The sequence below is a fragment of the Oryctolagus cuniculus genome, chromosome 17 (assembly GCF_051225735.1).
Source record: "Oryctolagus cuniculus isolate XC-2025 breed Fujian yellow rabbit chromosome 17, ASM5122573v1, whole genome shotgun sequence".
NCBI lineage: Eukaryota > Metazoa > Chordata > Mammalia > Lagomorpha > Leporidae > Oryctolagus > Oryctolagus cuniculus.
Genome location: NC_142883.1, coordinates 14,750,092 through 14,763,965, shown reverse-complemented (window position 1 = coordinate 14,763,965; position 13,874 = coordinate 14,750,092). Strand labels below are relative to the sequence as shown.

Genomic DNA, 13,874 nt, shown 5'->3' with positions numbered 1-13,874 from the left:
AGAGGACACCCTTACCCTCATGGGCGCTTCTAGTGCAACCAGAGAACCAAGGTCGGCATGAGGGCACCCATAGCAGCCGACCCATGGCTGCACAGAATGGTCTGTGCAGGGCTTGGGCCAGGACTAGGTATTTTAGGAGGGCTTCCTGTAGGTGGAGGGTCTTGGAGGACAGTGGGATTGGGAGAGGTGGGGTAGGACAGGTTCCTCCAGGCGGAAGCTGTTGTGCTACAGCAGGTTGAGCCGCTGCCCGCAATGCTGGCATCCCATATGAGTGCCAATTCAAGTCCCAGCTGCTCCACTTACGACACAGCTCCCTGCTAATGTGCCTGGGAAAGCAGAAGAAGATGACCCAAGTCCTTGGGGCCCTGCACCACGTGGCAGACTCAGGGGGTTCCTGTTTCCTGGCTTTGACCTGGTCCAGCCTTAGTTTTTGTGGCCTTTTGGAGTGAGCCAGTGGAAGAAAGATCTCTGTCTTTGTATCTCTCTCTCTCTCTCTCTCTCTCTCTCTCTCTCTCGCTGTAATTGCCTTTTAAATAAAACAAATTCTTTAAAAGATTTATTTATTTATTTCAGAGGTACAGTTAGAGACAGAAGGAGGGAGAAACAGAGAGAAAGGTCTTCCATTCACTGGTTCACTCCTCAAATGGCTGCAACGGCTGGAGTTGGGCCGATCCGAAGCCAGGATCTAGGAGCCAGTGGCTTCTTTCGGGTTTTCCATGCAGGTGCAGGGACCCAAGCACTTGGGCCATCTTCTGCTGCTTTCCCAGGCCACAGCAGAGAGCTGGATCAGAAGAGGAGCAGCCAGGACTCAAACATGCACCCATATGGGATGCCGGCACTGCAGGAGGAGGCCTGTTGCGGCACAGTACCAGCCTCCAAATAAAATGCATTAAAAAAATCTTTAAGGACTCTCCAGGCTGAGACTGGGCCCTGTGGAGCAAGACCCTCCTGCTGCCTGTTGGCTAAAGGAGCACAGGCTGAGGACAGCCCTGCTTGGGTCCCAGCGGCCAATGCCCTTGTCTGCCATTGCCGCAGGCCCAGCCAGAGCCAGAGTAGGGAGTGCGGGATGTGCCACAGGCCCCAGCTGGGCCTTCAAGGGGAAGCGGAGGGTGAGCATGCAGTCACCTCCTCCCATCCCCGCAGGCCCACGGGTGCCACATTCAGGTGACAGACACGGCCACACAGTTCCGTCTGCCCCGCTCCCATAGACGTCACACACCTGTGTGTGGGTTCGCAAGACACATCATTTATTCCGTGCGAGACTGGGGAGGATGGGAGAGAGGAATGAGGTTCTCAGTGGCCTTTCCTGGGCTCCGCTGGAAGCTGGTCTGTTCTGAGTCCGTTTGCAAGTTCTGAGCAAGTCTCTGTCTTGCTGTCCCAACCGTGGGGCGAATTCCTGCGTGGCACTGCCCACTCCAGACCACTGCCCTGCTGTCCTACTCCAGGGGCCGGAGGGGCAGGCGGCTCTGGTAGGCCAGCTTCGGAGACTAGCGAGGGGTCCAGGGAGGAGGGGATGGGCCGTGAGCCAGGCACCTCTGCAGCAGCCAGGAAGACCCTCGTGCTGTGCCCGGGCGTGGTGGGGTGGGCAGCCCCTCACTCCTGGCCGGGGTGCTCGCCCACAGACCACTTCACCTCCCCTGTCCGCAGAGTCACTATGTCCTCGTAGGTAGCAGTCTGGTCAATGTCGAGACCCTGGAGACAGAAAATGGAGCTCAGGCCTGGGCTGGACCCTGCCCACACCCCCAGACGGTGGCCGCGGGCCCAGCTGCGCCTTACCTCATAGGTGTGATCTTCCTCCATCCCGGCCTTGCTGTCATCCTGGGGGAGGAGAGATGAGGACCAGTGTGTTAGCGCCTCCAGCCCCACCTCCTGCTGGGCCAAGCTTGGGAGGGCCCGGCCCAGGCAGAGGGTGGGAGTGAGGGGCAGCTGCAAGAATGGCTGACATTCCACAGGGCCAAGGGGAGACTGAGACCCTGCACACGTCCGGCCTGCCCTGGAGCCCCGCCCCGGCCCCCGGCCTGGCCCTGCCCATGGTCACCTTGTCCAGCAGCAGGAAGATGGGCACAATGATGAAGAGGATGATGAGCAGGGTCTGGATCATGATGATGCCGTCTTTCAGCGTGTTCCGCCGCTTCAGCTGGGCCAAGGTGCTGAGCCCTGGGGGGAGAGGGCGTGAGACTGGGCTCAGGGGTCTCGCGGGAGCCCACCCCTCGGCCACCTCCCTGGACGGCGCAGCTGGCTGCGGGCATGGCCCTCTCCTGACACACACCCATGACGCGCAGCTCCGTGCTGCAGCCCCAAATGGCATCCTTGGCGGCCCCTGAGCGTTGCTGCTGGCACATGTAGATGCCGTTGTCCTCAAACTGGATGCCCTGGATGGTGAGGGTGGCCATGGTGCCGTTCTGGGTCTGCAGGACTCGGTCGGGTTCTTTGGGTACCTCCTGCGGCTGCGCTTCCATGTTTGGTTTCCGGAACCAGCTCATGGAGTTGGTGTCGTTCGAGTAGCACCGTAACTTCACCACGGAGCCCCGTTTCCGGGCCATGAAGCGTGGGTGCTGCCAGATCCGGGAACAAGCGCTTCCTGTGGGCACCAAGGCCAGGTTCAGACTCCCGCTGGGTGTCTGCCAGCCCCGCCCTGGGGCTTCCATCCTTGGCGGGGGGGGCGCTGACCCCAGTCCAGCCTGCCCCACTGTCCTTGCTTTTTGGGGTGGGGGACAGTTGGAAGGTGGGGGTGCAGGGAAATTGAACCACGTAAGAGGCCACAGGCCAAACCACGGACCCTCCCTGCCCTTCCTTTCCGCCCCTCCGCCCGCTGGAGTTTCCTTTACAAGGCCCTGGGACCTTCCTGTTCCTTGCATGCCCGTTGTAACAGCGAGCTCCAGTCCCCACCCCAGGGCCCGACCACACGGGTCAGCCTGCGACCTGGCTGGGGACTTCTGGCTCTGCTTCCCCTTGGCTGCCTGGCCTGAAATCCTCAGGGGCCCCCCCACTGCCCCAGGGGACAATGGCCGAATCCTTAGCCACCCACGGAGGGCCTCTTGCCCTGATCTGCCCCGCTTCCTGCTCCTTGCTCAGCTTGGGATTCCTCCCAATGCCTCCAAGCAGTCTCCGGTGGCCCCCTGAGGCCCCGAGCCCTCACTCGAAGGGCTCATTCCAAGGCTGAATCCCATTCCCCAGTTCGACTGACTGGGGCCTGAGGCATCATGGAATTCCTTGGGGTCCCCTGCTCTGAGCCCGAGTTCATCCAGCCCCTCAGAGACCATGACTGCAGCACACCTGTCTAACAAGGATGACAGCTGGCGGGGGTGGCACCTCCTGGGAGAAGAGACCCTGTGGAGGCCTGGGGATGAGAGTCCTGGGTGGGGAGACCCAGGCGGGGATGGGACAGTGGCCGGCACTGGTCACAGACACACTTGCCCCCAGAAGGCATGGGTGAGGTCACTGACCTTTGGAATTTGGGTTCGGCTCCTTTGCTTTGACTGCCACCGGCTCACCTGCTGGGTGGGAGGAAGGGGCGGGGCAAAGTCAGGCCCTTCCCCTTGCAGTGGTTGCCCCGCCCCCTGTACCCTCCTTGTTCCCAGCACCACTTCCTCCTTCCATAAGTGCAGCTTCAGGACCCCTGAGCCCTCCCTGCCCCATCCTGAGAAGAGAGGAGCCCAGTGGGGGTACCCGAAGCCCTGCCCCAGCCACCTCTCTGCCTTTGACCCTCCGGGTGGCCTTGAGCAGGCGCCAAAATGAGACAAGAAGGAAGTCACAGTTCTTTTGTCTTCCTGCCGGGGAGGGGAACATTTCTGGACTGTGCATCTCCCAGGCTCTGGCTGGAGCAGCCTCTCCCTGCCTCCTCCCACACGGTGCTCCCAGGGTCCTGGGGCCAAGCCCCACACCACCCCTTTCCTCTGTCATAGCTGCCAAGCCTGGTGTGCTCCCTAACCCCGCCGCTCGACCCAACCAACACCCTCCAGGCTGCAGACCCGGAGCCCATCACCGCGGTTGAGACCCCTGGTCCTGGGCCCCGGCAGGCAAAGAGGGAGACAGGAGGCAGAAAGTGTGATGCCCAAAAGGAGGTTGGTGAGAGCAGGAGACCGAGCGGGCGCCGACAGACGGTGACACAGACTGGTGACACAGAACGCAGCCGGCCAGCAGGCCTTGTCCCGGGGGGGGGGGGGGGGGACTCTACCTGAAAGCAGCAGCAGCAGTAGCACCAGCCAGTTTCTGGCCGTGGGAGACAGCACCAGCCAGGCCATGGTCACGGCTCTGTCCCGGACCCCAAGCCCGTGAGGCCGTCCAAGGCTCCTGGGGAGAGCGTGTAACTGCCTGAGCTACAGGCTGTCCCCTCCCCACATCTTCCTCACCAGGCCCCTTCCTGCCATGCAAATCCGGACCCAGGGGAGGCACCAGCTCTCCGGGGACCCTGGGGGAGGGCGGGCTCTTGTCAGCTGGGCTGCTAGATGCCTGAAGCTCGCCCCCGTTTGGGCGGCACAGCTGAGGTCCGTAGTGGAAGCCCCGGAGGTGGGTGGGCTTTGAGTCTTTGGAGGGGGAGGGGGCCTGCACTCGTCTCCCTGCATCCCCATCTTGCCTGCGCTCATCCGAGGCCTGCCAGCCCCTTGAAGGCCAGGGCCCGGCTGACCAGTCTTCTAGGCACATGCAAGCCTGTGAATGGAGCTGAGCTCGGGCCCTGGTGCCCTGGCCCAGCGCTCAGCCTGCAGGGAGAGGAAGGACCGTGCAGGAGGCCAGGGAGCTGCCACATTGATAGTTGACCCTGAGGAGGAAGGCAGCCTCAGAGGTTCTTGAGCAGGCCAAGTTGGCAGCCCCCCGGGCAGAAGACCTGGCTCCTCGTGCTAGGGGAGTTTCCTGGGGGCTGCACGAGGAGGTGGAATTTGGTGCAGAAGGTGTAGAGAAAAGACAGCACTTAGCACACAGGCTCAGAGGGCTCTGAAGTGCTGCCCACTGCTCCAGGGGGTCTTGGACAGGGGGGCGGCTCTGAAACTCCCAGCACTCTCTCTCCCTGTCCTGCCTGTCCTCACCGCAGCCCCGGCGGTGAGGAGCTTGTCGGAGCCCCTCACCGTGTGGGGGGTGGAGGGGGGCTGCTACACAGGGCCGGCCCATGAACCTCAGCCCCGCAGCTGAGCCCACTCTGAGCTTTGTGATGGCGGCTTCTAGCCGTCTCGTCCCCTGAGCCCTGCGACAGGAAGAGGCTGAATCCTCCCCACCACCCTCCACATCTCAGCCCGTGCCTGGGCTGGGACCTCTGGGAAGCAGAGGGTCTGGGCCGTGCCCACGCCCCCAGAGCCCCCAGCCCCAGTCCTGCACCCAGGTGTGATGGAGCGAGAGCCACGTCCTAGGGGCACAGGCCAGGACCTGAGCTTTGGAAACTGGGCCCAGGGCTTGTTTTCACCCAGGCACAGCTCGTTCTGGGCAGTCCCAGCTGTTCTTGCCTTGTTTCCAGATGTTCCCATGAAAAAACATTTTTCTGACAAGGTATCAGATGTTCGGGTCACAGAACAAACAGCCAGGGAATGGGAACATCACCTGAGGTCATCTCGGGACCACAGGCCCCGGGCCTTGTGATGGTGGCTGGAGGGACAAGCCTGTGGCCTGTCCAGACTTCACCTTCCCAGGCCCCTGGTCTGAGAGAGTCCTTGGTTAGCCTGGGGGCTTGTGTCTCCCCAGCGCTGGGAGGGTGACTGGGGATGGCTTGGGCACACGTGTGGCACACGTGCACTCACACATGTGTGTTGCCTGGGTGGTGGTAGAGCCTGCTCAGGGAGCACACGTGTGGCATGTGTGTACTCACACATGTGTGTTGTGCGGGTGTGGCATGAGTGTACTCACACATGTGTGTTACCTGGGTGGTGGTGGAGGCTGCTCAGGGAGCACACGTGTGACATGCATGTACTCACACGTGTGTGTTACCTGGGTGGTGGTGGAGGCTGCTCAGGGAGCACACGTGTGGCATGCATGTACTCACACGTGTGTGTTGCCTGGGTGGTGGTGGAGGCTGCTCAGGGAGCAGTCCTGGGGCCCAGGTGAGGGGTGTGGAGTTGGCATCCTCCATGCGCGCGCACGCCACCGCGTCGCCAGCCGTGGGCAGGGATGCAGATGTGTCCTTTGGACTTCGTTCCCATTCATGCCGGGTGGGTGGGGATCTGCTTTCAGGAAGGGGGGGGAGTCGGGGGGTGCCGCCTGCACGGTTATTTGTCACTGCTGGGCCGTACTGTTCCCTGCCGGGTGACAGCAGCACCCAGCCCTGTCCTGGGCTCCCGATGACCTTTGCTTTTCAGAACAGAAGGACTCACAAGCCCATTCTGTCACTGGCCCCGGCTGCCCAGGGCTGCACACCCCCCTGCCCGCCCGCCCCCACTGTTCCAGGAAGTCAGCAGCAAAACAAGAGGTGGGGGTGCGGGCCGAGGGACAAGGGGCTCAAAGGTTGGGGACACAAAGAGGGCAGGGACCCCCTGCAGCCACCCCAGGAAGCTTAGGCCTCTACCCCTCCTCCAGGCACACTGTTCTCAGGTGTGGGTTCAAATCCTGATCATGCCAAATATATACCAGGCAGAAGCTGCCCCACGTCACTGGTGGTCTCAACTTAGGGATGCTTCTGCCCCACCCTGGGAGCATTTGGAAGAGCGCCAGACAACCATAATGGCCACAGTGACCACTAGCCACTCCTGGTATTTGTAGACCAAGAGCACCCCAGGATGGCAACGGCCACTCCCGACCTTTGTGTAAGACAGACGGTGCCAATGACAGGACAGCCATGTGCACCGGACACAGACCTGGGCCTGACGTGTAGTGTGGAGCACAGTGCACAGTGCACCCCCAATGAGGCGGGGAGCAGCGGTGACAACTGGGGAATGGAGAAACTGGGAAATATTCACTTAAGGGTAGCTCTGCCTCTCGCCTGGGTTTTGCCTTTTTTCTTCCACCAGAAGAGGCTCGGGTCCCTCGCTCCACGGCAGGGGTCCCGAGAGCCATGTGGGGATGCCTGCCCCCCGCCCGGTGTGCAGACAACTGTGAGGTGGAAAGGAGCTGCAGGGACAGTGGAGGGACCCTGTGGTGTCACACAACCCCAGGGCCCAGGAGAGGGAGACAGAGATCCTGGAAAGGTTCCAGTGCTCACCAGCTTGGAGCACGCACAGCCCAGGGAGGCAGAACATGCAATGACAGGAAACCTCCATTCACGGGCTGGGCTGTGGGCTGAGAGTGCTCCGTGGGATACCCCGTCACACGCAGGTCCACGTCGGGGCTCTCCAGGGCCAGTCCTGAGGGGATGGCACCTCTGAGAATGGGGGGGCACGTGTGAGCCCCACAGGTACCTTGGGGCCTCTGAGAGGCTCTGGAGGGAACAGGGATACAAGATCATCACAGGCATCGGGGTAAAGGGACATAAACACAGGGGCCCCACCTGGCCTCTTGGACTCCAGCTAAGAGGATTTCAGAGCAGGCAGGAGGAAGCAGATTAGGCCAGAGAGTAGGGCTGGGGTCCCACTCCCCTGCCCCACCTGCCTCCACTGCCTGCTTGCCACGTTTGCCCCTTGCTACCCTCGCCCTGTCCACATCTACACACAGAGGCACACGTGTCAGAGGCACCGGGGACGGTTTATTGTAAGAACTGTACAAAGGAGCCTGTTGGCCTGCCCGGCTTGGGACCTGTTCCCACCTGGATGAGGTGGGAATGGGTGTCGGTCTGTGGGAGAGGGGCTGGGGAGAGGCTGGGCCCCCTCATCTACACGTCCTCTGCAATCTGCAAAAAGTCCATGGAGAAGGTCCTGTCCAACAGGTTTCCCAAGGCTCTGTGGGCTGGGCCAGTCCAGTGCCCAGGAGGGAAGGACAGAGGGGCAGGTGTTGGACAGCAGGAGGCATAGCCTCTCTTGGATGAATCTTCTGCAGGAAGAGGCAGAATCTCCAGAGACGAGCTAGGAGTCGAGGCGGGAGCAGGGTTGAGGCCATGGGCATGTGATGATGAAAGAGCAAGGCCAAGGGAGGAGCTCATGGGCAGTGAGGGAGGGAGAGGCAAGCCCTGGCAGGACAGGGAGCAGGCAGAGAGCACAGCAGACAACAAGGAAAACTGGCCCACGGGTGTGTGCATGTGTGAACACACATACACATGTGTGCACACACATTCATCTTGTTTTGAAGGTTTTGCTGCTTCCTGAGTTTTAATTAAACTATTCATGAGATCCAAGAAAAAGAAGAAGCATTTAGACCAATAGGAGACTCAAAGTATAAACCTTGCCACGTGTTCACACTCATCCACACACTCTCCCACACACAGGTACATTCATGTGAACAGGCCTACATAGAACACACACACAGACCCTCAGATACTGCAGGGCACACTGACACACACAGACACAAAAATACCCAGACACACAAGCATGTGTTCAGGCAGTAGTACACAGTGGCTTATGCACACACACACACAGCTATCCCCACAGGCCTACAAGCAGACACACAGTCACACACACAAGTGACTAACTCCAGTGACCCCTGAGCAGGTATCTCACCCTCTCCTCCAGGCCCAGCCTCTGTTCTCTGGGAACCAGCAGAGCCTGGTGCGGCCATGCCCAGACTGGTGGTGCCAATGGCAGTGTCACCTGGCTTTCCAGGCAGCAGGAAGTTGGAAGGTTGAACCTGAGCCAGGTGCGCCTTCTCTGCTGTGTGCCCCAGTGTCACCAGCTAAGCGGTAACATTTTTAGGGTCAATTTGAGGAGAGAGGAAAAGGATGAGGCGGGAGAAAGAGACAGACATGGGGGAAGACCAGGCGGTGGGGATCTCGGGCTTGATGGGGCTCCAGGGAACCCTGGTGGTGCCAATGGGGTGGGGAGAGGAAGGGAAAGAGGAAAGAAGAGGATCTTTTCACTGACCCTACCCAGGCCTGGCTGCTCAGGCCACAAGCAGCGACACAGCTGCCAGACCCAGCCTGCACTATGCATCCATGCTCCCTAGACAAGGGTGCTCCCAGGTGGATCTTCCCTTCTGCTCTTCCCCTCGGGGCCAGCTGGGGAGCCCTCTCTGGACCTGGACACGGCCCAGGAAGAGGTTCAGGATCTCAACCCCTGCCCAACACATCAGGCCGAAGTGTGGAGCTCCTTTGGAACCGGTGCCCTTTCCCTTTCCCAGGGAATTCCTGGCCCCTGAGGCAGAGGGGAGGGCTGGCAGCAGCCTGGGCCAGGTGTCTGTGCGCCCTGTGGTGAGGAGGTCTCTGTCCATGCTGGGGCTGGGGGGCCTGAGCCACTTCCTGGGGAGAGGCCAGCATCCCTTAAGACTGTGGGGACAGGAGGGCAGCCAATGCCCCATGGTAGGCCGGCCCCTCCCCTGGTGAGGGGCAGGTGTCTGCTGGTCTAACCTCCTTCTGCTGGCTGGCCGGGCCCACGAGGAGGTAAGACAACTTCAAGGTGGAAATCACGGAGGCAGGGGCCTCAGGCCCAGCATGGAGCCCCTGAGCACAGTTCTCATTTCCCACGGCCTGGGAAGGCAGGTGCATGGGCCCCGGCTGTCAGCCCCAGCGCGGCCAGATCCTGTCCCCCACGAGGGAGCTAAAGCCCCGCCCCTTCGCTCAGTATGCAGGCACTTCCGGGAACTTTGCGGGCTGTGCCAAGGCTCATCTTGGCCACCTCCACGCTGCCCACTAGACCAGAGACTCTTTGACCCCTGGGCGCACAGTCTGCCGCAGAGCGGGGGCGGCGAGGAGCTCAGTGTCTGGGGGGCTGCCGGGCTGGAGCCCCACGGCGGGGCCGGCGTCCTCGGGGGAGCCCTTCTCCAGCTCCTGGCTGTGCGCACTGCTGTCCCGGTTCTCTGGGCCGTACATCTTGCTCATGGAGTCGGCGATCAGCCCCTCCTTCTCAGGAGCCTCGTCCCCATCCCCACCACCGTTCTGGCCGCGGCGGTACATGTAGGACGCCTGCTTCACCGAGCGCTGCAGCAGGTGCCGGCGGTAGGCCCTCTGAATCTTGATGGCACACACCTCCTCGTGCTTCCGCTTGAGGGTGGTGGTGATGGGCTCGTAGGAGACCTTGGACGGGTTGGCCGCCATGAACTTCTCCTCCATGGTCTCCTTGAGGGCGTCCATCTCCCCAGAGTCACCCAGCACCTCCTTGGTCAGGGCGAAGAGGATGTCCAGGCAGTGGATCTTGTCGCCCGGCACCATGGGCAGGTCCAGCGTGATGAGCTTGATCTTGTTGGGCTTGGCGATCCGCAGCGGCTCCTGTAGCGTGTCCACGAAGTCGGAGAGGCGGCAGTAGTCGATGAACTGGGTGGCGTCGGGGTCAAACTTCTCCCACGTCTCGTAGAACATCTCGAAGTCGTCCTCGCCAAGCGGCTCGCTGCTCTCCTCCGTGGCCACGTTGAAGTTCTCCAGGATGATGGCGATGTACATGTTGACCACGATGAGGAAGGAGATAATGATGTAGCTGCAGAAGAAGCAGATGCCGATGGAGGGGTTGCCGCAGTCGCCCCTGACGCTGGTGCCCGGGTTCTCCAGGGTGGGGTCGCAGTCCGGCGGCCCGCTGTTGAGGATGGGGTTCAGCAGCCCGTCCCAGCCAGCCGACGTGGTGATCTCAAAGAGGCAGATGATGCTGTTGCCGAAGGTCTCGAAGTTGAACATGTCGTCGATGCCCGACTCCTTCTTGACGTAGGCGAAGTTGGACATGCCGAAGATGGAGTAGATGAACATGACCAGGAAGAGCAGGAGGCCGATGTTGAAGAGGGCCGGCAGCGACATCATGAGGGCGAAGAGCAGCGTCCGGATGCCCTTGGCCCCGCGGATCAGACGCAGCACGCGCCCGATGCGCGCCAGGCGGATCACGCGGAACAGGGTCGGGGACACGAAGTACTTCTGGATCAGGTCGGAGAGCGCCAGGCCTGCAGGGAGGAGCGGAGGCTGCGTCAGGGCCTGGGGTGCTCTGCCCTGCAGGGGTTCACAGATCAGGCGGCCGCTCCGGGGCCCTGGGGGCAGGGGCTGCACCTGTGCTGACAGGGCTGCGGGTGGGGTAAGGTGCATTTCCACAGGCCTGCTGTTGGCAGACGCCATGATGAGGCGAGGACGGAGGGAGGCAGGGGGTGGGGGAGGGAGAGAGAGAGAGCGCGAGCAAGCAGCTGTGAGGCTCTGGGCATGTCCCTTGACTTGTCTGTGACTCAGTTTCTGCAGCTGTGAAATGGAGCGATGACAGTAGACCTGGCTCATGGCCATGTTATGAACAAAGCATGAGGTGATGTCTGTGCAGCGCAGTGCGTATAGGAGGTGCTCAACAAACAGCACGCGTGCCTGTCACAGCCACACGTGCCTTCGGGAAGTTCTCCAGCACGAACACAGACTAAAACCATCGTCTTAGGCCTTTCACTCAGGACACGGGCACTGAGTGTGCGTCTACTGGTCAGCGTGTGTCCGGAAGTGCAGCCACATGTGTGCAGTGACGTGCTGCCTGTGGCCCGCTCCTGTGTGCCGCCTCTGCATCAGGAGCCAGTGAAAGGGGCCGGCGCTTGGCGCCTGGCAGGTGAGCTGTTACTTGGGATGCCCACATCCTGCATGGGAGGGCCTGGGTTTCCGTGCTGGCTCTGCGCCCGATTCCGGCTTCCTGCTAAGGCACACCCTAGGGGGTGGTAGGCGAGGGCTCAACGACTTTGAGTCCCTGCCACCCACTGTGGGAAAGCTGGGTTGAGTGCCCAGCTCCTGGCTTCAGCCCCTGTTGACCACTGTTGGCATTCGGGAAATGAACCAGCAGGAGGCAGTTGGCTGTCCTTTGTCTGTCTGTCTGTCTGTCTCCCTCTCTCAAATCAAATAAACAAGCAAATAAAAAATTTAAGAAGACTGAGTGGCAGATCCCCCGTGTGCGTGTGTGTGGGTGCGGGGGTGGGGGGCTGTCCTGAGTGGCCCGTCCTGCAGCCACCCTGCCAGCCTGGCCCAGGCCCGCTCACCCACGATGGACAGGATGACGACCACGAAGTCGAAGATGTTCCAGCCGACGGTGAAGTAGTACTGGCGCAGCGCGAGCATCTTGAGCACGCACTCGCCCGTGAAGATGACGATGAAGACCATGTTGATGTTGTAGAGGATGTCCACCTTGAGCTCGCTCTGGTCGTCCGTCTCCACCATCATCGTGACCATGTTGAGGCAGATGAGGATCATGATGATGATGTCGAACATCTGCTGGGTCACCAGGTCGTACACCATGCCCTGGATCTTGTTCTGCAGCGCCCAGCCCACACGCAGGCACACGGGGTGGACGCACAACGGCACGGCAGCATCATGGGGAGGAGGCAGACGGGGGAGGCGTCAGGGGTCGTGGTGGAGTCGGTTGGGGCGGGGCGGGGGGTGAACCACTAGCTCACTGATGGACGGCCATTCTGTGGGCTCCCGGCGTTTCCGCCCTCACTCTGGGCCCCTCCTCCCTCCAAGGTCCCCCAGTCATCCCTCAGGGTGTCTGGACATCCTCTTCCTCCCCCCTTGTAGGGGACTTGCCCCAGAGGCCACCAAGGGCTCCAGGTAAGAAGCAGGATGGACCCTGGGGGCTGGGGTGTCTGTGCAGCCGCAAAGAGGCACCCTCTCCGCAGGTGGACCCTGCTCTGCCAGGGGCACAGCCTGGCTGCCAGCTCCCTCCTGGGAGTCCCTGGCTGGGAACCAGGGAGAGGAGCCCTGATCAGCGGTACCTGGGGCCGGGGGATCGGCTTCTGAGGCTTTTTGGCCCCGAGCTTCTTCATGGCGTTGTAGTATTTCTTCTGCTCCTCCGTCATGAAGATGTCCTTCCCTCCAAAGTATAGAGGGACAGGGCTCGTGAGGTTGGGGTGGCCCCCTCTTCTTTGTCTCCAAGACCCCCTACCTCGTCTCCAAGACCCCCTACCTCAAACACGACCCTTAAGGCAGCCCCCACCCCGGCACAAGGGCTGGGAGGCCAGGGGCAGGGGCCTGGCGGGGCCAGAGATGGCAGGATTGAGGGGGTGATGGGAAGAGGGACCAAGAGGGATTGAGGGGGCAGGGAGGGGAGCGGGGTGACGGGGGAAGGGGTTTGGCGCCGCCTTGCAGCCTGTGTGGGGCCGGTTTCCCTCCAGGTCTCGCCGAGTGCTTAGAGAAACCCCGCACGTGAGGCTGTGTTGCCCGCACTTTCTAGACAATGAAACCAGGTTCAGGGACGAGGGGCCCAGGGGTCGAAGGGGGGGGTCCAGGGTCAGTGCCTCCGCCAGGCCGGCAGCAACAGCACAGGAGGACGTCAGGCCACGCTGGGGGCACGGGGAGGAAGCGGGGAGGCCCGGGCGGCCCGGGCTGGGCTGGTACTTATCTTTTTCTTTTGCTGGTTGAAGTTGTCAATGATGACACCGATGAAGAGGTTGAGGGTGAAGAAGGACCCGAAGATGATGAAGATGACGAAGTACAGGTACATGTAGAGGTTCACCTCGTAAGCTGGCTGTTCTTCCTTCTGCAGGGTGCAGGGAGGGGCGGGCTGGGCACGCACTGGCTTCTCCCCCTCCCCGAGCTCTGCCACAGGACCCCTGACACCCCCACTGCTCCCACCCCCCCACCCCGGAAGCAGCATAGCCAGCGGGGAGAGGGCACATGCCGCTGTCTCGCTGCGGTCTGAGTCCCCACCCTGGCTCCGTCACTCACCTCCCGGGAGTCCACAGCTGCATACATGATGTCCATCCAACCCTTGAAGGTGGCCTGGGGGAGGGCAGTAGGGGTGAGAGGAGGGGGCTGCTCCCTGCTTCCATCTGCCATCCACTTCCCTCCTCTCCCCAGCCTATCCTCCACTGAGGCCGCCTGCCACCAGAGCCCAATGGGGCAGACATCATATAGAGACCAGCAAGGTCTCGGGTCCCGCAGCCCCGGGAGCAGGAGGAACAGCCCCTTAGCAAGGTGCAACGGCGGGCTGGGGTACAAC

At 61.6% G+C, this 13,874-nt stretch overlaps 2 protein-coding genes across 3 annotated transcripts in view; both read right to left on the bottom strand.

Moving 5' to 3' along the window:
• Positions 1-1,226: 1,226 nt before the first annotated feature.
• On the bottom strand, positions 1,227-4,321 carry CD79B (CD79b molecule). Of its 2 annotated transcripts, none has more exons than XM_008271703.5 (6): positions 4,178-4,321; positions 3,447-3,497; positions 2,270-2,581; positions 2,039-2,157; positions 1,777-1,818; positions 1,227-1,692 (listed from the first exon to the last, which is right to left on the bottom strand). In XM_008271703.5, the coding sequence occupies exons 1-6, from the start codon at positions 4,242-4,244 to the stop codon at positions 1,594-1,596; spliced, it is 690 nt and encodes a 229-aa protein (XP_008269925.1). In that variant the 5' UTR covers positions 4,245-4,321; the 3' UTR covers positions 1,227-1,593. The 2 variants fall into 2 exon arrangements, with proteins under 2 accessions (XP_008269925.1, XP_002719525.1); XM_002719479.6 differs by having other exon boundaries at positions 3,447-3,494.
• Positions 4,322-7,580: 3,259 nt separating this feature from the next.
• SCN4A (sodium voltage-gated channel alpha subunit 4) overlaps positions 7,581-13,874 on the bottom strand; it is a 42,951-nt gene continuing 36,657 nt past the window's right edge. Inside the window, exons 21-25 of the mRNA XM_089316802.1 lie at positions 13,601-13,654; positions 13,275-13,412; positions 12,649-12,753; positions 11,917-12,187; positions 7,581-10,863 (exon numbers count right to left, since the gene is read on the bottom strand). Coding sequence (XP_089172928.1) covers positions 9,632-10,863; positions 11,917-12,187; positions 12,649-12,753; positions 13,275-13,412; positions 13,601-13,654 — 1,800 coding nt within the window. The 3' untranslated portion in view covers positions 7,581-9,631. The remainder of the gene's footprint in view (positions 10,864-11,916; positions 12,188-12,648; positions 12,754-13,274; positions 13,413-13,600; positions 13,655-13,874) is intronic.

Coding starts and splice junctions, on each gene's coding strand:
- CD79B (XM_008271703.5), bottom strand. CDS start 4,244: ATGGCCTGGCTGGTGCTGTCTCCCACGGCCAGAAACTGGCTGGTGCTA. Junction 3,498..4,177: donor ACTGCTGCTGCTGCTTTCAG/GTAGAGTCCCCC, acceptor CCTCCCACCCAG/CAGGTGAGCCGGTGGCAGTC. Junction 2,582..3,446: donor GCCGAACCCAAATTCCAAAG/GTCAGTGACCTC, acceptor TGGTGCCCACAG/GAAGCGCTTGTTCCCGGATC.